Source organism: Mercenaria mercenaria, unplaced genomic scaffold (genome assembly GCF_021730395.1).
Source record: "Mercenaria mercenaria strain notata unplaced genomic scaffold, MADL_Memer_1 contig_2846, whole genome shotgun sequence".
Lineage (NCBI taxonomy): Eukaryota > Metazoa > Mollusca > Bivalvia > Venerida > Veneridae > Mercenaria > Mercenaria mercenaria.
The window spans coordinates 1-23,923 of record NW_026460930.1 but is presented as its reverse complement, the minus strand read 5'-3'; the positions used below and the strand labels follow the sequence as shown (position 1 = coordinate 23,923).

At 35.1% G+C, this 23,923-nt stretch overlaps 1 protein-coding gene across 1 annotated transcript in view; it reads left to right on the top strand.

Moving 5' to 3' along the window:
• Positions 1-15,614, top strand: part of LOC128552491 (uncharacterized) — a 30,867-nt gene extending 15,253 nt beyond the window's left edge. Inside the window, exon 5 of the mRNA XM_053533538.1 lies at positions 15,502-15,614. Coding sequence (XP_053389513.1) covers positions 15,502-15,600 — 99 coding nt within the window. The 3' untranslated portion in view covers positions 15,601-15,614. The remainder of the gene's footprint in view (positions 1-15,501) is intronic.
• The last annotated feature ends 8,309 nt before the right edge of the window (positions 15,615-23,923 follow it).

The window sequence follows — 23,923 nt, the reverse complement described above, 5'->3', positions numbered from 1 at the left end:
AAACAGGGAATCTTTTTGAGAATTATTGAATATCCATACCGTATCAAAAGACACAGAGATCGAAAGCTCACCAGTGAACTCCAAACCAAGACTTTCCGTTCTGTGTATACCAAACGTGTCGTGGTGGATAAATATAAGACCGTGCCTTACGGATATGTTTAGTCTTAAACATGACATCAAGTAAGTCGGACGTGCTTTCTCCAGATATATGTCAGCGGGTATATCGAGATTTTGTAGAAACACCCTGGATTTCGTTGTATCATATTCTAGATTTTGAACTTTATGCTGTGGTTTTATTTCACATCCATTGTGAAGAAGAAAGGACTGGGTCAAACCGTCAGATACGTGCGTGGTTGAAATAACCTGATACATTTCAACGTTTTAAAACTACTGTAAAAAGCAGTAGAACAAGGAGAAGCAAACATTAACTCGGAAGCTATTAACAGCGCTGACTGGAAAATTTTCGTTACTGAGCGTGAAAGAGTCCGTTTACATATAGACGACTGGAGAAGGTGTGGTACTTTTTCACAAGACAAACGTTGGACATTTTTGAATCAATCAGAACTGACTTCAGCATTGTAACCAACAAGTCATACATAAAAGTGTGTTGAATAAAATTATCAAACAGAAGAAGTTGTGTTATTTTTTTTGGCTTCAAGATGGAGAATAGCTCGGGAGTATTCAAGAACATGATGAATTCCTTCGCTGCTGAACTCAAGGAAGTGTGTCCAGTACATCACAAAGTATGGGCGTATGAAACACATTACAGTAAAGTACATGTTGGCTTTTCGGCAGACTCTGTTGTAGAATTATTCAAAGCCTATATAAGAAACAGGACGGATTTAAACGTAGACTTCGAACTTGAGTGGTGTGAACACATTTTGCAACCAAATTCGTTTTGTACGTGTAACATCACAACGGAACCCAAAATGATGGATGGAGATGATAAAGTGCACCATGCAAATCAACAATGGTAAACAGTAGCCACACTACAGAAAATGCATCATTCGTAAACATGATGTCAGACAAAGCAGCAGTGTTCTCTCCCAAACTCAAAGAGTTGATGGAATCCTAAGCATCATGTTAAAACATTGGACATAGCGTTGATGCCAAAGCATGCTCGCAGTACATTATATCAGTATGTGATGAAATGGCTGTTTTGTCAAACCAGGGTAAATTAAGAATTCAGACATCACCAGGTCATGGATAGTATCATGCATATTGTCAAGGAATATTTATTTGTTGACAAGTCGGGACTATTACCGCTAGCACTTCGGCAAGAAGCAGTCATACAAGATTTGAATAACTTCACGGGAGGTGAAAAAGAAACAATCTCCTTAACCAAGTGAATCAAATATTGGAACATTTACTAAAGATCAAGTCACTTTTGTGAGGGCATTATATGGTAGCATCAGAACTGCTGTTCCTGAATGATCAGTACAGATTACAACAGCATGTCAGACAGTAAAGAGAAGAAAATATTTACACCTGCAGAAACAATCGCTCATGTCATCAACAGGATGAGATTAATGGATAAAGCATCAAGCAAACAGGAAAAAATGGCTGAACTTTATAACTGTGACATTGAAAACATTAAATTGTAGTGGTATATGGATGACAAGATAAACGACATTTATTTGTTAAGTAATTGTTAACTATTGTTTATGTTGTGAACATTGTTTTTGTCATCATTGTTCTTGTCAACATTGTTGTTATCAACGTTGTTTTTGCCAGTGCAAATAAACATGTAAAACAGAATATGTTGTCATTAGTCTTGAAACCATCATGGAATAAAGTAGTTTACTATTTCAACATCCTTGCAATATTTTTATTTCTGGACCAAGTGGGTCTGGTAAAACACAATTTGTCAAACAATTGATTGAGTTTAAAACGGATGTGTTTCAAACTGTACCACAACAAGTGGTGTGGTGTTACAAAGAATGACAGGCTACCTACGCTATGTTGCAAGAAAGAGAAGGATCTTATATCAAGTTTGTCAATGGCATCCAAGACGCCGACGAGAAAATTGTCAGCGATACCAGTATTCCTCATTTGGTGGTGTTTGCCGACATGCTCGGCGATAAAGATGAAGAAAAGATCAAACATTTGTTTACCAGAAAAGGACATCATCGTAATGCCACTGTTGGGTTTATATCACCCAGAACATGTTTCAATAATCCAAAGCAAGTAGAACAATGAGTCTGAATGCGCATTACATGATTCTGTTTCAAAATACTAGAGATAAAGGACAAATAAAAGTGTTTGCAAGTCAAATTCAATTGCCACATTTACTCCAAACCTATCGAGATGCCATTTCAGTTCCTCACGGATATTTATTGATTGATTTTTATCCAAGAACTCCCGAGTCCTACAGACTGAGAACAGATATCTTTCATCGTTTGGTGACTGGGGGAAATAGAGGACCTATTGTATACATGGGACTAGTATAAAAGAAAAAGACATAGGAAGAAGGTATTCACTTCAAGACAATTCGTCATGGATTACACGCCAAAAGCTGTCATCAAATCGCTCAGCCAGGAGAAAAATATTCAACAAAAACAAAAAAAAACAAAAAACAACAAAAAAAAAAAAAAAACAGTTATTACAAGCGGGTCTGCATGAAATGACCAAAGGTGCTGGGGGTTCGTTTTGAGGAGGCTGCGCTTTTGGTGCGTGGCACTCCCTGTTTGATATTTTTCTTTGTTTTTTTTTTTTACGTTAGCAGCCAAGATCATCATATAGAAAATGATTCAACTGCCTAAACAGACTTTGAATTTCATGAACAGAAATCAACAAGAGATTCAACAGTTAGCAGACGCCAACGTGGATGCCAATGGGACGGACAAAACGTCATCAGCCAAGAAAGGTAAAAAGAGATCTGTCAAAACGCCAGCAGCCAAGAAAGGAAAAAAAATCTGTTTAAACACCAGCCAAGAAACATAAATCACCGTTGAAAGTCAAAATACAAGTCAAGAAATCATTGCGCAAGACCACAGGGAGGACACTTGCACCACCAATGAGGAAACTCGATGATCGGTTTGTGACTGTCAGACGAAAGTCTTTACCAAGACAAAACTCGCCTTTGAGACCACTCAGTCGTGTCTCTGATGTGATTGATCAGACAACACCAGTCAGATCTCCTCTCTCACCTATCAGTATCATGTCTGGATTTCAATCTCCAAGTCCCATGCCACCGAGATCCAAGAGTACCCCCATCCTCTGTTCCTAATACTCCTAAGCCAAGATTTGATAACGTGGTGGTCAATCAACATGATGGTTTAACCTATTTGACTCCAAACGGTAAACGGACTGTAAGCAAATTAACACCAGGAGAAACTTTGTTCTCGTCTCCGTCTTGGGCAAGCTTACCTTTGTCCTCATTTGCAGGGTATCCGAGTGGAATGTTAGCCCAATTTTCACCACGGAATCGACACGTATCTACACTTAGATCAGGTTCGATCAGTGATGCTGCAAAGACAGCTTTTGATGCCCTGTCGCCTATATAAGTCCACAGAAACAACATAATTTTGTTGTTGGGACAGTCACAAAGATGGCACGCAAAAGAATGGCAGAACGTAAAACCCCGTTGATCAAGAAATATGGGGCAATGATGTTAGCTTTAGGCAAAGCTCAGTCTAAGTGTAGGAAGAAACTAATCAAGGAAGCGCCTAAAGATCTGATCAACTGTGTGGGAGAATGCTGTCAAAATATTTTAAAAGGGAATGTATCTCTATCTGAAGCTCAGAAGCGCCAGTTGCATCCAAGGCGTCAACAACTTCGGGACTTGGCAAAAAAAAAAAAAAGATTCCCATCCAGAAAAAACAAAACAAATTTTAAATCAGAAAGGAGGATTTTTACCACTGCTAGCACCTGTGCTCAACAACAGTCTTGGAAAATTGATAGATAAAAGATGACCAATGTTCCGTTTAAAATGCTGGAAGAGATGAATCGCTGGAAAGCAGAGCCACAACAACGTCCAAGATTACCACCAAACCCTAACATCACACACACATCAGAGCTGCAGAAAGACATGGTGTCTGTACTTCATCGAGAGGATTTGTCTGAAAAAGATTAATTATACGGTCAAACGTTACAGAAATTTCAACTGGCTCATAAAAAGGCAGTGCAACCGTCACCAAAATTTCATCAGCAACAACATACTGTAACAGATAAAAAGCCTGAGACGTTGCATGATTGTATTATTGATAGTGTGCCAGTAACCATGCGTCGTAAAGCCAAATTTCTTCTTCAAATGTTGGAAGACCATCCTAACATGAGTATGAATGCTCAGGGAAATTAAGAAGTCAATGGAAAACCTATTCCTGGATCTAATATGATTGATTTAGTCAATGATGTCCTAAGACAACGTAAAGAATCCAACCCAAGCGGATGGCAAGAATTCTCTTGAGTTCTGAGAGAATATAATGTCCCTCAGGATTATGTTGGCAACAGACAGCGCTGGTTATGTATGCAGAGAGACGGTTCCGAGGATGAAGAGGATGGGGATGATTTTTTTGAGACAGTTCCTACTTACCACCAACACCAGCTAAATCTATAAAACGTGAATCCAAAGCTTCAATGTCCCAGTCGTGGGAGGCTTATTAACGTGGACAGTAAAAGAGAAGTAGTGCTTCATAAAATTTACTACGATCCAAAACATCCTGCAGGATTTTCGGGCGTACAAAAACTGTATCGGTCAGCTCGAAAACAGATCAAAGCTTTATCTTTAGATCAAGTCAAATCATGGTTGCAGGAGCAGAAAACCTACACGTTGCGTAAACCTATTCGTCGAAAATTTAAAAGACGTCAAGCAAAGGTGGGAGGCATTGATCATCAGTGGCAGGCGGATTTAGCAGATTTATAGAGGTTAATGAAAGACAATGATCAGTTTCGTTATTTGTTGTTTGGATTGTTCCAATTTATAATAAAACAGGTCAAACTTTGATTTAAGCGTTTGAGTCTGTTTAAAAACTTCAGGTCGACCCCCAAAGTCGTTGCAAACTGACAACGGGTCTGAATTCAAAAATAAAGACTTTCAAAAATTTTTAAAGTCCAAACATATTCATTGTTTCACTACAGAAAATCCTTAAACTAAAGCAAGAATTGTTAAAAGATTTCATTGAAGATTGAAGTATTTCACACATGAAAAAACGCGACGTTACATTGATATTTTAGATGATTTGGTTCATGCCTAAAATCATAGTTTTCATCGGAGTATTCAAACAACACTGGCATCGGTCACTGAAAAAACAGAACCTAAAGTATCAAAACACTTGTATGGCTCAAAAACAAAAATCAAAACCAATCTCGGTCAATTTGTTTTAGGATGTACCGTCGCACCGACACATGATAGGTCATATGGCGACTTTTCAGCTTTAATGGTGGAGGAAGACCCCAGGTGCCCCTCCGTGCATTATTTCCTCACACGCGGGCATCTGGGTAGAACCACCGACCTTCCGTAAGCCAGCGGAATGACTTCCTCACATGAAGAATTCAACGCCCCGAGTGAGGCTCGAACCCACATCGATGAGGGGCAAATGATTTGAAGTCAGCGACCTTAACCACTCGGCCACGGAAGCCCCTAATCTCAGTCAATGTGGGTGATTTAGTTCGCATCAACAAAACAAAGCGGACTTTCGACAAAGGGTTTCTTCCAAACTGGACGAAAGAATTATTCAAGGTTATTCACATTTGCCGTTCTTTGCCACCAACTGTTAAGTTAGAATATTTTGGTGGGGGGAAAATTGCAGGATCCTTTTATTTGCTTGAAAGACAAAGATATTTACGAAATTGAATCAGTCCTTGCTCGTCGCACAAGGAAAGTGGGTGGAATAAAAGATCAAAGAAATTAAAGTTCACTGGGAAGGTTAACCAAAGACATTTGACAGTTAGATTCGAGAAAGTCATTTGGTATAAAAGACTCTAAATTTTGACAGGATGTCTCAGTCAGATTCGGCTAGCGTGGAGGTGGCAGACAATACTACGACGCTTTGTAAACTCGTGAGCCGAATGATCGTCTCACTTACATGTCACAGATTTTTGGCATTTATTTTGTGTTGGTGGTTTCAATCATTTAACTCTGTCTGAAATCTGAAGATGGGATTTGGTTAATTCATGTCAATAAAGATGATTATGAGATGGCTTCTGTCGAACTCACCATTCCTTCTCAAATTGCCAATGTGACAGAGGAGGAATCTCATTTTCAAGTTGTTACAACCCATGCCAGACTAAGCAAGGAATTTAGCAAATTACCTTCTGCTAAGTGTAGGAAAATCAATGATCAGTACACCTTTCATTGCTGCATCAATCTGGGGTATATTTTTCTCCGGAACATCTCATTACTGAAATCGACAATGCTAATCAAAAAGAACTTGATGACATTCTCCATAAAGTGTCCATGGTGTTTCATATAGGTTATTCCCAACCAAGGAGACGTACCAAATTCAATTCCAATACACAGCATGTGGGTAAACATTTTCATCCTAGTTTATTTCTTAAGCTAGGGGGAGAAAGTCAACATCTGGGAGATGTTTTTCCAGGACATGAAAATCCTTTTCCTTATGGTGTGGATTTGAATATTGGCACTAATTATTGATTCATTTATTCTGATCTGGCAGATTTTACTTTTCTGGGAGATATTGAGGCATCAATCTTTCGTGTGGTTCCATTTGAACTGAGCAAGAGAGATTCAAATCATGTTCACGAAGAATTTGTCAATTTGCATTATGTCCCAATCTCCAAATCTAGTATTGATGAAATTGGTATAAATATAAGGGGTGACACTGGACAAACTGTTCCGTTTGTTGGTGGCAAGTCTATGGTGAAGTTGCACTTTCGAAAGAAATCACCACTAAACTAAATTTATGTTCACAATGTATCGCATGTATCGTGGTGTTCCTCGCCAGTACGGTCATAGACTTGGGTCTGTTTTTAAATCAGCTAACAAAACAACACCTCCTTTTGTGAAACCCATGGTTAAATCAGCAATTAGAGTGCTCAAACATGAAGGCCTGGGTGCAGTAAAGGATCTCATGTTAGGAAGAAATCCAAAACAGGGGTTAAAGTCTCGTGGAAAAAGGGCACTGAAATCTGTTGGAAAAGCTACAGCTTTATCCTTGGGAGAATCTTTGATCAAAACTATAAAAGGTTCAAAACCAAGGCCTCGTCGTCAGTACTCATTCAGACATCGTGGAAGAAGGGTGTGGTGTTACCACAACGTGGTCGTGGAAGAAAAAACGTTCACAACGAAAATCTAGACCTATTGATATTTTCAACTGAAAAAATATGATGCAACACGTTTCTTGCGAGTGTAGCAAAACAGAACTTGATGTTTCTGCTGTACCTCCAACCATGTCAGCCATGCAAGATGGACAATGGACGGAACATTACCCGATTTCGGCTTTGAGTAATTCAGCGCCCATCGAATTTATTATTCCTCCAAAATCAGAAAAAAAGACAGATTTGAATCAGTCCTATTTGTACATCAAATTCAAAGTGACTAAGGCTGATGGAACAGACGTGGAGGCTGGCACTGAAATTTCTGTGGTCAATAACATTTTCCACAGTATGTTCAGTAGTATTGATCTGTATTTGAACAATAAACTGATTTCGAGCAACACACACACCTATCCATACAGAACCTATATTGAAAATCTCCTGTACTACAACAAAGAATGTAAAAACACACAACTGCGGGCTTTTGAACTCTGGGGTAAAGATACAGCCACTCATAAGCAGGATAATACACGAGCTGGAGGTAATAGTGGATGGTAAGGCCGCAGAACTCGTAAAGCCGAAAGCAAATCCTGTAAAGTCATTGGAAGATTACATCTGGATTTATTCCTACTAGAGAAAAACCTCCCCAGTGGAATTGAAATACGCCTCAAGTTGAACAGAGCCTCCGTCAACTTCTGTCTCATGGGCACCGCCGAAGGAAAAGTTGATATCCAGCAAGTGGGATTCAACGTGAGAACGGTTGAATTACTTCCTGTGGTGGCCAACGATTTGAATCAGGCCATTAGCCAGCATGAAGATCCCGATACGACGCGCTGTAGTGAAAACATTTACGATCCCCGATGGATAGAGATCTAAAATTAATGATCACTTGTTTCTTGGACAACTTCCTAAATGACTTATCATTGGTATGGTGAGAAATGCAGGTATGAATGGAGACCACCGCACCAATCCATTTGATTTCAGACATTTCCATTTGTCTAAATTTGTCAGTATCGGCGGGAAAACCATTCACAAAAAAGCCTTCCAACCAGATTTTCAAAATGGAGAATGTATGCGATCATAAATGTCACTCTACCAGGGAACAGGAACTCTCGGACTCAACAGGTCGATTGGATTGACTATGACAGAATATAAAAGTGGTTACACTTTCTGGGGATTTGATCTCACCGCAGATCAAGGTTGCGAGGAAGGTCAACTTCACCCTGTAAAAACGGGGAATCTGAGGATAGATCTTCAGTTTGCACAACAACTTCCTAGCGTCGTGAACGTGATAGTGTACGCAGAATTCGACAATCAAATTGAAATCAACGGATTGAGAGAAGTCGTCACAGATTATTAAACATGGATGGTCATGCCTATGCCAGACAATACAGAGAAGATGCTGAGAAAGTGAAATACCATGAACTAATATTTAAAAGAAAATTGAAGAATATGCGAGACACCTTAAAAGAATGTGTTGTGGAAGAACTTCAAACACACATCTTCAATGAAGTGCATAAGAACTGTTATGGATGTATTGTGGATTTTCCCAGTCAGTTACAGCATCAACTGTGTTTGTTCACATCTACGGGCGAGTGAGTGGAGCTGTACACTGAAAAAGCTCTCAATCAACTAAATTTCTACAATGTCATGGAAAAATGGTATCCAAAACTAGAGCTCATGGACGTGCATAGCAGTGAGAAAGTACAAGCCCTGCATTTGTGGGTAGATACAAGGAACAAGTAAGCCCGTCATCAATCAGATTCTCGGGAAAGCTGGATGAGTGTCCTAAGGATCATCTACCGAAGCAGATACCCTGTCATGTTAAAGCTTACATAGTGAACACACATGACTCAGATAAACCTGGAGAACATGGGGTGGCTATTTACTTCAGAGAAAATACAGCAATCTACTTTGGCTCTTATGGATTACAACCCTTAGAGGAAGCTATTCGACCCTTCTTTGACAACAATACCCGAAGCTGGACTAGGAACAACATACGACTTCAAAGTGGAAGCAGATCAATCTGAAAAACTCGCTGTAGCTTTGTTTAAATTGTAAGTGTTAGACCATGATTATTTGTACCCTTAATGTTTTTTGTTAATACAGTTACTTGTTCAATAAAAAATGTGTACAAATATTCTTGTTTTGTTATTATTCCCTATCTAGTGGTAGTAGTAAAGGTGCCATAACCCCATCCCTCAAAAAGACCAGTAGTCCTGGTCTTTTTTTCAACTTAACCATGTAGATGTTGGTCCTTCATGTAAGGTCAAATCTCAATGGCTAATATATTGATTCTCTATCCGGTCCGCGCGATCCCCATATAAGCAAGTACATTGGCCTACATTCCATCATTCGTTCACAATGGTGTCCATTGCCGAGCAAATTGATGAGCTGCAACAACCTGAAGCCAGAGCTGCTGTTCTTCAGAACATTATCCTCAATACACTTAGGAAGGAAGAAGAGAGGTGGAGGGACACCCAACGAAGAACGAATGAGGCGTTAAGAATCATCCGATCTTTAAGAGATAGGGAACAGTGGAGACGGGCAGAAAGACATAGAATGGAAGAGAGATACTTGGATCGGTGCTACGTCAGGTTCACCCCTATGTCGAAAGGGCCCCTGCTGATAGCACCACTGAGTAGAGATGCTACTCAAAAACCACAACGGCCCTTTTCAGGGCCACTCCATTTTTTTTTACGAAAGAAAGTACCTTTTCTCTTACTGTCTACTGGTAATTTTTGTAGTACCCTAAATGGTGATCTGGCACCCTGAATGATGATCTGGCACATAGCAACGCATGGGATGGTACCCTAAATAGTGCTCTGGCACTTTGGGTTGTGATATTTCACCCTGGGTGATGATGTAGCACCCTGGATGATGACCTGGCACCCTGGATGGCAGCCCCTAGCAACGGATAGGCTGGATGATGATCTGGCACCTAGCGACAGATCATCAGCCTATACTACTTACATATTATAAATAACTTGAAAATATATTTCCCAATGAATTTATTTTTGAGTAGTTTCTGTTAGAGCCCAACCCTCCAGACGTTGTCAAAGGCCTGAGAAAAATCTATGAAGTCACCGAATACATTAACTTTCCTCTTTCTTTAAGATATCTGTTAACGAATGTAGGCTTAATATGGGCCGAACAAGAGTATCCTTTTCGAAACCGTGCTTGATTTTAATTAAGTAAACGTGAACTTTCCAAATAATGTGTTAGCCTTTCATTTAAATACAGAAGTGTATAATTTACCTAGGCAACGAAAATTGTTATTGGACGATAATTTGCAGAGTCCTTTGCGTTACCTTGGTTTTTAAATTTAATCATGCTGTAGAAATCTGTTGGAAAGATGTTTTATGAAGTCTCAAAACTTGCATCTGTTTAAATGTGCTACATTTGTGCAAATAATATAATGATACATTTAGTACATACTATTGGTAGTTCTTTTAAAAAAATACAACGAATAAGTCATTAATTTATTATGCCGAACTATCTTTTTATAAACACTTTCCCTCAATTATGTTGTTATTGTAGCAGTTTTTAGCGTAACACTCGGCGCTGTCAATTTTGAAAGTTTATGTTTATAGTATACCTGCAAATGATTTACCGTAGGGCAAACAGGGTCTAAAATCCTATCAATACATATACAGTCTACCTCATAGTTGTTGAAACTGTTGTTTTCTCTTATATTAACATGTAACATTTTGAGGTATTACGGGTATAGAAACACTAATTGACTAATTGTAATTCGTTTCAGTTTTAATTTTCATTATTGTGACATACAGGAAAACTACATTAATGCAATATGCATAAAATTATGTTTATTGTTCGCTGTAGATTATATATACATACTAACATTGTCCATTATCGTAATTCGTTTCATTTTTCTATGTTGTTGTTTTAAAATACAGGAAAGTTACATTAATGCAATATGTATGTCGCAAAGCAGCGAATTTGAAGATTGTTAGTCGTAGTACACATATCCACCTATTATCATGTTTATAGTTTATGAAGGTCTTAAAACTTCTTAAAGATACATATGGATGTGCTCCAAATGTTCTTCTCTATCGGAAATTCTTCTATTAATTCTTTCTTTTCTTCTTTGTATGAGGTCTCATGGAAATCATATCATCTGCTTAAAAGTCAGGCAACATTGAATATTGACGAAAATGAATTAACGTTCAGTCGATCTCTCATTTTTTCTTGTAAGCATGGTATTTTAACTGAATATGACTACTAAAATATGTTCTTTAAATACTAACTTAAAGGGACTCGGGGACATCGAAAAGTTCATGTCTTAAACTGGTTAAAAGATAGGGAATTTAATATTTGTCTTCTTCAGGAATTGCACTGTAAGAAATCGGAAAGTGAAAAACAAAAGTATATGGGGTTCAAATGTTTTTGTCTTAGCGGCAACAGTACTAACAGCAAAGGAGTCGGTATATTTTTAAGTGATGCATATGAAATAATAAAACATGAAGAGATAGTGGAGGGCCACCTGTAATTTTTAAAGGTAACAATAAACGAAACGGTAGTAGTTATAATTAATGTATGTGGACCAAATATGAAAGATATAGAATTTTTTAATACTCTCGAACGACTCATAGCGGATAATGATGACAAGACACTTATGATTGGGGGAGATTTTATTGTTATTCTGGATACTGATATGGATAAGAAAATTGGCAAAAAGACACAAATATGCGCTGTAGAAATGAAATAAAAAACATTGTTGAAAACTTTGAATTAGTAGATATATGGCGTGTTTTACATCCACAAACAACAACAACAACAAAAAAATACATGGCTCTCTAATCAGAAACCTCCTATTATTTGTCGGTTAGATTATTTTCTTATTTCATCAAATATTTCTAACAGAGTTAAAAATACGAAGATAACGACCGGTATCAGGTCAGATCATTCATAGTCACTGTTGATATTGACTTGACCTCTCAGACTCGAGGCCCAGATTATTTTAAACGAAAATATCAAACGGATATAAAGAAAGCAATAAATGAAACTGTGGCAATGAATCATGAAGCTAATGCCAATACACGTTGGGAGTTAATAAAAGGATCTATCAGAAATGTAACAATACAGTATTTCTCTTTTAAAAAGAAAAAATAATTCATTAAGGGGAAAACAGCTTATAAAAAGTATTGATAGCTTACACGAACAATTTGAGAATAATGAATCAAATGAACAGCTAAATGCTCAAATTAAAAGTAAAAAAGAGGAACTAGATAGCATTACTCAATATAAGGCTGTTTCATTAGGGCAAAAGCACAGTATATAGAAGGCATGGACAAAAATACCAAACATTTTTCTAACTTAGAAAATAAAAGGAAAAGTGAAAACAAATTAATAACAAGATTAAACGTACACGAAAATGAAATAACAAACGAAAAAGAAATATCACAAGAAACGAAACTGTTTTATGAAATAATGTATAGAAAAGACACGCTGTCAAATATTGAACTCTACAACTTCCCAGAAAATAGCAAAAAAACTGAACGAGGTACAAAACAGTTGTGTGAAGGTTTCTTAATAGAAAGCACATTACAAAAACAAGGAATTATAAATCTGATACCAAAGAAAGATAAAGCTCTGTCATCTCTTTACAACTGGAGACCTATTTCTCTTTTAAGCATTGACTATTAAATTGCAACTAAAGCAATAGCAAATAGAATAACAAATATACTGCCTGATATAATAGATGAATGGCAAACTGATTTCATTAAAGGGAGATATCTTGGAGAAAATATAAGATTAATTTATGATATAATTGACTTTAAAATGTAAATTACAAGCCTGGCCTACTTTTCTTCGCCGATTTTGAAAAAAGCATTTGACAGTCTAGATCACGATTTTCTTATGAAAACTCTTGAATACTTATTTCGGAACTTCTTTAAGACAGTGGGTGGCTACTTTTTATAACGATAGCAAGGCTGTATTTCAAATAATGGACAGCTGTCTGAATATTTCTGTCTGAGTCGTGGCGTAAGGCAATGCTGCCTTCTCTCTCTCCCTATCTCTTTATCAAAGCGATAGATATTCTCTCTCTAAAAGTAAAATATGAGCCCTATATAAAAGGTGTAACCTTAACAAACCACGAGATTAAAGAATCACTTTTTGCTGACGATGTAACACTCATCTTAGATGGGTAAGAAAAATCTTTTAACTGTTTGCTAAGCAAAATCGAAGAATTTAGACATTTTTTCGGATTAAAACTAAACACAAAGAAGTCAACTAATTTACAAATCATGTCCCTAAAACACACAGACAAAATATTTTGCAACATGAAATCATTTAATTGGACATCTGACAAAGCAACAACGCTAGGAATTGTATTTACAAATCAAAAGAATAGTGTGGAGTTATATCTCTGCTTACATAGATGGCAAAAACACAAACTAACTTTATTGGAAAAATTACTGTTATAAAGACCTTCGCTCTACCTAAAATAATATACCCTTTGACGGTCCTTGAAAATCCTCCAGAACATATACTGACAAATATAACAAAACGTATGTACTCTTTTCTGTGAGATAATAAACGAGAAAAAAAATCGTACGAAATGTAACAAAAAAGGAATATGCAGAAGGCGGATTTAAGATGATAGATATAAAAGCATATACAAGCAATAAAAGCAAGTTGGGTAAAGCGCATAACAAATATTGAATATACAGGCTTCTGGAAAGATATATACAAAAAAGAAAAACAAAAATTTGGCGGTAATTTGTTATTTGAAGCAAACATCTTTGAAAACGATATAAAAGGACAAATAAAATATACATTTCTAAAAGACGTACTTATAAGTTAGGCACGTATAAACTTCAACTCAGATATAGGAAGTGTGTCAAATGAAATCATGTGGAACAACTCTTTTATCAAAAATGAAGATAAAATCATGTACTATAATGAATGGTTTACAGCTGGAGTTAATTACATTAAAAATACATGCGACTTTAGAAAAAAATCAGTTTCTGCCATTTGTAACAGTTCAAAATAGGTTTAATCTAAACAATTCAGAATTCCTTAATTATCATACGATCGTCTCTAATATTCCAAGTGAATGGAAGGAAAGGCTAAAAAATGAAAATCAATATCATGAGGCAGAGACATTATTTGCAACTGTTCAAAAAGTTAGAAAAACAAACAAATAAATTACTATATAAACAATATCAGAGAAAACAAAACACAACGACAATAAACATATCTGAAATTAAATGGAATAGTGTCTATGAAAATTTAAATTGGAGAATGATATATAGTGCGATTTTTTCTAGTTGTATAAACTCAAAATTAAGGGGTTTCAAATATAAATATCTTAAAAGGGTTATAGCAACTAATCAGTTTCTGCATCAATGCAAAAAAATTGAATTTAGCTTATGCGATTTTTGTAACATGGAGATAAAATCTTTGAACCATCTCTTTTGGGAATGCCAAATTGCACAAGACATTTGGTCATGTATCAAACAATTTTTAAATAACAAAGCTATAGAATATACATTAAACTTCTCAAAAGTTCTATTTGGTTCTCAAACAAAATCTCCAACTCAACAGATTACATCATAATCTTAGCAAAATACATTATATATAATTGCAATTTAGGAAATCAAAATCCAAGGATTGAATCGTTTATTAATTATCTCAAAACAATGAAAGAAATTGAAAAGCACATAGCATTAAAGAAGAATAAAATAACCAGCTTTAACAAAAAGTGGGATCGGCGGCTGCTATAAATTGCGACATTCCAACATTTTGGAGACCTAAGTGAAGAATACTTTTACTTTCTTAGGACCATTTTATTTACCTTTTTTCATAAATTATCTCTTTCCAACTCATATTCTAACTCTCTGACACCTTTAGACTCTTATCTCATAGCAAAACATTATACTTTACACGCCCAAATTCGAATCATCATTCGATCATAATATATTGAACTATGTACTGATGTATATTTGAATGTTTTTCGTTTATAATCATATTATACTGAATTACGTACTGATGTACATTTGAATGTTGATTTTTTTCTGTTCACTGATTTATTCAGAAGTATGTATTTATATATGTATATATGTTATGTGCGTGTAAAGTTTTGAATAAACGGGTATATTCTTTGTAGTTAAAAAAAAGAAAGAATCTTTAAGTGATTTGCCTGATAAAGATGTTGAAGATGCATTATATTCGGAAATTAGGCCTCATTCAACGGTTATTCAAAGTTATATTTGATCTTGAAGTATTGTGTAGCATACCTTTCTAAATTTTTCTTTTCAGGATAAAAAGTTGAGTAAAAACTTCTTAACCGGCACCGCAGATGTGACACCAGAGACCTTTCCTGAATTAGTAAATAAGGCGCCAGAATGTACAGAGTGAGTGTTGTTTTTTTAACAAACTGAGCGTTTAACATAAAAAAAACGACTAATGTCAATGATAATATAGATTCTTCTTCTGTTTGAACAATATAGTATTTGAAGACTAGTCGTGTACAATATGTATACTGACTCAGCTGCGGTTTTATTTAGTAGAAATACATTTTTATTACTCACCCGAAAAAGGCGATTGTCATAAAAATAACGACAGAGAAAGTTAAATTATATGCAGTGCCAAGTGCAAGAGGCATAATTTTACTAAGCTTTGTCACTGAATAAACTTTCTTTATAGAATTTAGCTGTACGGGTCATATCAATAAAAGTGGTCTTGACTTTAGTTTAGACTCGTTACAAAGATAAAGGGCACTAAGGAATTGTACAGTCTATACGAGACATAAGTTTACTTTAGTTACTTTTTATTTCAGAGGACATTAAAAGAAAATGTAGCGCACAATAACTCTCTCCCTTATTTTCCTTAAAGCTCTTAAAAGTGTTGAAGGAAATTAGTGCTAAACACAAAGATAGAAGATATTAAAGTAGTTTTGGACGTTTGAAACAATTTTTGTTCTAAATTGTACGACGTAAAATTTATCAAACTATATTTTTTTAAGCAGCATTGTATTTGAATGAAATTCAGATAATAAAAAAGAAACGGTCTCGTGCTTAACTTTTCGTCTGACCGGTTTGAGCATTTGGGACCTCGAGTAAATTCTCAAATTCTCAGAATAAGCTTCTGTGGGAAAATTGCGCTTTACATGACATTTTCGCGTATATTAAAATATAATAGGTAAGGGTAGATTAAAAGCACAGAGCACCACAAACACAGCCTCAGAGTAATGCATTTAAGAAGGCCCACATCAAAAAGAAGCTGTAATGGGAAAATATTACTGAAGGGTTGCTTCAAAAATCCAACAAGTACATTTACACTACTTTAAAGAAAGTTAATTGTCCAAGAAACATAACTACCCATTTAAGAATTTCTTACTTTCTTCTGACACAGGCTCGTTTCACAATGTTTTCAACTCCAGTAGGCTATGAGACATTGAAAACTGTTTTATTATTGCTAATCAAATTACACTGATAACTATTCATGACTGAAAGAGAACGTAAGGCGGTTTTCTCTGCTGCTCTTTTTCATAAACAAGAAACTGAACTGAAAACAATACTTAATCATCACAACGATATTAAGCTGACTTCATGACAACGTATTTAGAGTCATGTATGCTTCGAGAAATAGCGCATTCAAATTCGATCAAATATTTTACTTTAAACATGTTTAAAGCGAAAAGCAAAACTTCTTGATTAATTCACATACGCACTGAGGTGGTTATTCGCTGTGCAGAATTATTCGACATCATTTGCGCTCTAGTTGAAATATCCTGCAAAGCATATTACCATTTCCGTGATTTATTTTTGGCCGACTCACGACCAAAGTAAACGCATAAGGCGTTTTGACAACATAGCTTTTTAGCACGTTCAGGGCATGAAGCCCGGCTTATAAATCCTAAACAGTGGCCGAACCTTCCACATTTTAGTGGAGATTTAAGGTAATATATTCTTAAAGAACAATACCAGAAGATAAATTCTGGATATGGAACACTCGAATCAGTCAACCATGAAAGCCTGGGCAAACTGTTTTATGACGTCATCTTTAGGACTATTGAATTTGTAAAAAATATTTAATCATGTTCAGCAACGTTTAAAATTTTATCGCCCTGTTCGAAATTTCTAATAATCTGGTGACAAAACCATTAGGTTATGTAGAGTTTCTCGAAGTTACATTATTTTAAGAAATGTCGAAGAAAGGTTACGTTTGGAATAATTTGTATGAACAGGGATAACTTATCTAAAACGACGTATCACATTCTTAAACTTTACATCCTGTTTTCAAACAAAACAAACTTTTTGTAAAACAGTGTTATACAAAAGAGGAAATATGCGTTCATAATTAGATTATATCGCTTTAGAATTCTTCCGACTATAAATGCCTTTTTGGGTCATTTAAAAATTGTCCACACATACGGGAGAGAAGCCTCATATTTTGCTTATTCTAAATGTTGTATATTTCTTTTTTGTGGATACGAATTAAACTTCGTATTTATGTAACAATCAATTCATACGTAGATCTTAATTTAAAATAAATACTTTTCTATACTTTTACAGCGATCAATAACTTGATATAACATAATGAAGAACAATGTGGAGTGGTTAATTTCATGACTATTTCGCAACAGAGCTAGGCTAAGAGATGGCATATAAAATATTCTGAAAATAAGACCCTTTCTAATTGTTAAAAAGCAAGAAAAGTATATAAAACCTAAAGAAGAAATATTCCCTTAAAGAAGATTTGTAGGAATAGGTCAGAGAGATTTTATCAGTACCGCGATGTTGCATACAGCTGTAAACTGTATGACAACATGCACTTACCAAATTTTCTAGTGTCATACTTACACTTTTTCAAATACCTTTCAAATTACTGCATGCATATATTTTTACTCATTTAGAAAAGTATATTATTAGTAAAATATCAAAATTACAGCTAATTGAAACAGGCAATATCAAATACTTTTATTCACATCAGTGGATCAACCCATTTAGAAGCGGCTCAAAAAAAAAACTTAACATATTTAAGTATCTAGCTCATATTTTATTGTTTATTGTAGTCATTTAAAACATTTGTTTAGAACTCCATTTTAAAAGTGGCATGTGAGATAATAGAGAGTTTGAGATTTCAACCTTCGCCATCCCCTTCAACGTCTCTTGTGAAGTTAAGGTATGAAGTTGAAGTTCGATTAAAATTCCTTGAGATTTCAAACATTAGAATGAACCTTACTTCTTTTAATCCGCCCATTCAATTTATCCGTTATTATGATCGTTGTTTTCGTGCATTTTGATACCAATTGTCCGAAAGGGCAGGAATTTTACAAGAGGTTTTAAAAATGAAAAAGTGAAAATTAAATAATAAAAAAAACATTTCAATTAATATAATCATCGCATGGATATTAGAGCGATTATCCAAAAAAAAAAAACAAATTTATAAAAAAAAATAAATAAATAAAACGATAAAACAATGTGAACAATGTAAAAACTCGTTAGTGTTGCTCTAAACATTTAGGTTTTATATAAAATTATGTCAGTATAGTCAGTATACAATGCACGATTGTAAATCATACAGGAGAGGAAATAAAAATGATTATTACATACCTAAAATTATTTTCTATTGGGTTTCAATGGACCGCGATCGTGCAATTTTTTTCCATATCATGACGTTGAACGCTTTCATATCGACTAGTCCCAATCCGTGACTCTAGTTACCTCCCCTGACGGTCCGTCCATTGCGGATCTCGTTTCTTTAGATTTTTGTTGCTATTGTGTGTTTGTTTAATTTGTAATTTATGCAACATTTTGTTTACTTTTACACTTTGATTAATCTGACCTAGATACTGGCACGTAGTAATTTATCAGACTGAAATGAATTGAAAGTTATAATTACGTCATGAGTTGGACTAATATAGGACGTGGAATGTTTTCTTAACGTTGTAATGGAAAGAATCGCGTGACGTCCATGGCGTCCACGCGCACGTTGCGACAACAAGCTGACGTCATTTTCGCGGAAAATATTAATGCGCGTCAGTTTGATTTGTTTATTGCGTTTTCGGAGAATTTTTTCCCATATTTTTTCCTGTCTTTCGTGACAGAACGATAATTTAGATATAAATTAATCATTTGATAGTGTATATATAATAAAAAGGTTAACTTTGTATGTGGATAAAGTCGCGCAATATTACCGCTGCAGAACTCGTGCATATATCCACATACAAAGTTAATAACCTATAATGATCATATCAACGTGATAATGTCACTCTGTATGACTATGTATAATGCCAAACTCTCAGACAGCACAATATGATTTTAATATACTATTTTATAAGTAAAGCATCTGCGGATCCAGGAATTTTGGTTAGAGGGACACCAACATTAAAGAGGGGGTCACCCATTTCAGGGTGGGGTGGGGGGTGTGGGGGGGGGGGGTAAGGTAGGGTCGTTTCAAGACCGACTTCCTTTGTAAAATGTAAGAATCAAAGGGGGAATTAACCCACAATGTCCCTCTGCCAGGCTCTGGTTCCGTGCATTTAAAGAAAAGAGTTATCCAATACGGCTAACAGGAAACGTCTCTCATCATGATATCATAGATCTGAAATTGACTGATACTTCAGAAGAATTTTCTGTCTTACTAGTACCATTTTATGTTTATAATTAAAATGCAATTGTCGTATTAAGTGTCCGGCAGAAACAGATTGATTTTAATTGGATGTGAAAAAAAAATGTTCCACCAAATGATAATCGCGCGTAATTATTTATTTTTCAAGTAAAATGACTGTCATGCCATGTGCCTCCATCCAGATTTCAGTCTTTAATGCCGAGTATGTGGACAGAATAGATGTAAAAAGAATGAAGTTTCGACTTTCGTGATATCACATCTTCGGACGTTCAAAACTTCACTTCATACGACAAAAAGGCCCATCTGGTATAATCGATACCGCCTGGGGAACAAATATGCAGTAGAAGTTAAAGTTTGAACAAAATCTCAAAAGTTTCTCAAAATCAGTTGATAACTTCATACTTCCTGGTTCAGTTCAATGTATTTAGTTAAAATCTTTAGCCATACGAAACTTCATTATTCTTATACCTATTGATAGTGTTTCGCATCAAATTTAGTCTAATTATATATATGGATAATCAAATAACTTAATAAGCAGAAATCCTGAAACTAAGCTTTTTATTTCGCATAGTAATAAAGAGAAGTCTTAGGCTTACGTGATATTACATGGAAAACTTTAGTAGTAACGTGTGATATAAATAAAATACACGCATATCGGTGACGTTTTACCCAATATATATATGAGAGACGTTGAAGGGGAAGGCGAAGTTTGAAATCTCAAACTCTCTAATATTTTGACACTAACTAATACAAGTTGATCCCGATAAGGTAAAATATCCGGAAAATAGGTGTTTTGTGTGTGTGCGCGGAGGGAGAGGGGGTGGGGGGGGGGGGGTGTTCGGGGAAGGAGATATTGTCCGAATATACTTTTTAACTGATGAATAAAAGTGAACATTTGCGCATGTTTTAAACGATTTCCTTTTTGGGGTGTTTTTACCTGTCATAGATACATTATTCTATCATATAATTTAATGAGAAAAAACTGTATGATTGCTTAATGCTTTTTCTTATAGTGTGGCGACTTTGATCTAACATATTTATATCAAACTGCATTTCACCAGTGAGATGATATACTGTGCTAGTCTGTCGTATGACTGTAGACAAAATATTTATCAATGCACTTTACATATGTTTCTAAGTCAACAAAGTACATTACAATTTGGACAGGCTACCTCATTAGTATATGTTAAAATTGCTTCTGCATTATAAACGATAAACCTATGTACCATTACTATGACTTTACGTAAACGTGGAACAATTTCGGTATGATAATTGTGTATGTTACCGGATGTGACCAATGGGAAAAGATGCATTGTGATACCACAATAATACATTTGTTGTAGGGTTCCCGAGAAGTATAACTCCCAAAATATGTAAAATTAGACTGAATATTTCAAGTAGTAGTTATAAGATACACATCACCATCGCGTGTGAAGACTACCACCTTCTGAGAGCAAAACACGTCAATATGTTTCATACCCAGATGTGAACTACTAAACCACAGTCTATTTCTTAATGAAAGGGAACATAAAATTAATATAAACATATTTACACAACTTAGTACTCTAAAACGATTGCATCGGATGAAATTAAATGAAATAAATAGTTCTATAAAAGTTAATAGGCTTTCCAAAACGGGGCAACAAATATCAGAACGTTTGTATGTACGATTGCTTAAAGGCGTCGCGTCGTCATTCTTTTGTGATTACACATATAGACATTAGTCATATGACATTTTCACGATGATGCATGCTAGTATAAATATATGCCGTAAGTTGAAAAGTTTATCTATAAAACAGTTAAAGTAATGCAAAACTAAATCAGTATAAACAATGTTAAAGAAAAACAATAAAAAATGTGCTTATATGATATAAATAGCAAATTAGCAGTTTCCATTTTGGTATGTACTACATTGATGCGTTCGAAATACGCACCCTTTAACATTTAAAACACGAATATATATAGCTGATTTTTATTTTACACTTTGGACATGGACCTTTAGGACTCTGTAAGACTTTTTCATGCTTTTTGTGTTTAAATTATGTTCTGATGTCAACTTTTATTCAATCTAAAATATTCATTTGTCTGATATAAATACAGTTTGATTAACGTAAGAAAAAAATCGCGACTTAGTACTGGTCATTTGAGTATATCTTTAATTACGTTAGTTTGCAAAAATATACAGAATGATACACACATCATGCCGTTACAAAGAGTAAACAGCTTTGTTAGATTTATAGAAACATTTCACTTAACATATCACATCCATGTCTTTATAAAATCACGCTGTTAAAATATCGCATTTTAATTAGCTATATTAAAACATTTTGGTTCAATTCCTGCGCACCTGAGCTCTGAACTGTGACACATCAGGTGAAAAACCACTCGACGGCCTTCTTTATTTTCATTCTTACGTGGTTACTGAAATTTCATGATAAAATTTTGCTGGGCTTCGTTTATCCAAGTAATAAACCGGACGTCATGCCACCATTTGACATCATAATGAACCATTGTTAATCGCAGATACTAACACAACCGAATTCATTTTTCTAGCTGATTATTGGGTATTTTTATATGTCAATATATTTTCCTGGCGTCACAATTACTACGTCAGTCGCAAAGGAAAAGAAATCAATACAAAATAATAGAAAATAGGCAAATACTAACATTTGATGCATATCGTCAAGGATATACTTTACAGTCCTTCGTAACGTGTTAGAATCGAAATAATATATCAAATTAAGTGATTTGCTCTTCATTATTTGTCATCTTATAAATGCGTATCATTATATCACTCCAGCTATATGCCCACGTGATATTAATTCTTATTTCTTAAATATACAGAGATTGGCTACTTTCTTCTCTGTTTAACTTCTAACCAAATCCAGCTGTGTCGAAATGTGCAATTTATTTAACGGTAAATCACCATAAATGATTCCACTCAATTAATTTTTTTGAGACCACGAACTTTTTAATCTAAATACACAAGTGCCTGGATACTTGTAACTAACCAATATTATAACACATTATTCACGGTAATGCGACAAATATGCTCAATCTATTTCTAATTACCGATTACCTCCCTTTTAACTACGTTAACTATTTTTTTTCTGGAAAATGATATATTCGATCGCGGATAATGTCACAAAAAAGTGTACTAAGTGTTGTTTTCAGGGGTTTGTATTGAATAATGAGTATTATATTACAAACATTTTACGGTAATTTTGATAAAAAATGGACTGGTAGCTTTTTATTAACCACACTGAATATTTTTGTCTTTTTCTGAAATACAACATTTATTTACATTATTTCAATTTTGCATTCCTATAAAGATAAATTACATAACAATTTTTCAGGATTCATTAAAAAATAAAACTACTATAAGTAAGAGCATTTTTATCAAAATAACGGAAGTCGCAGCGCATGAATAAACTTGAGAGTAAACCTGCTTTTAATACTATAAATAGAAAGATATTAACACAAAACAGTTAAATCCAAAATATCTTAAAGTTTTATCAAAACTTGAGTAAAATATGACGATTTAAAGATTTAAAGAAAAAATTGCTGAAAATATCCTTGATATGAGTTGTCTGCCCCTGACAAGAGAAGGTGCTAAAAGTCAGTGTTCCATATCCAGATTTCTATTTGACATAACCTTCAATCATTTTAAGTTCATGGCTTGTCTCTACTAAGAAGTGCAAGATCAAATGACTTATAAGCCGGGCTAATGTGCACCAACATGTACGTGTTCTATTTCACTTTTGGTTACTGACGAAAGTCCTACTAGAAAAACATATATGGTGAATCTGACACGAGAACAACGCGATCGAGCTGTTTCAATGTTGCTAGTCGGGACACATTTACGAAACATGGGTATTTCATTTTTTTCATTGTCAAAAAAATGATATAATTTGTCTGCAGCTGTTACTTCGATAGTTATTTCTACTGTTTAACCTTATTTCCGTTTATAAGAACCTTAAATCGGTGGCTATCTACCATCCGAGCTCTTTTGGCAAAATTTAACCAAAGTACAATTCATTGATGTGACCGATTAGGAATTTTGTGTCAAAATTCCGACAGTTCGGGCACGTTGCTCTTGTATCAA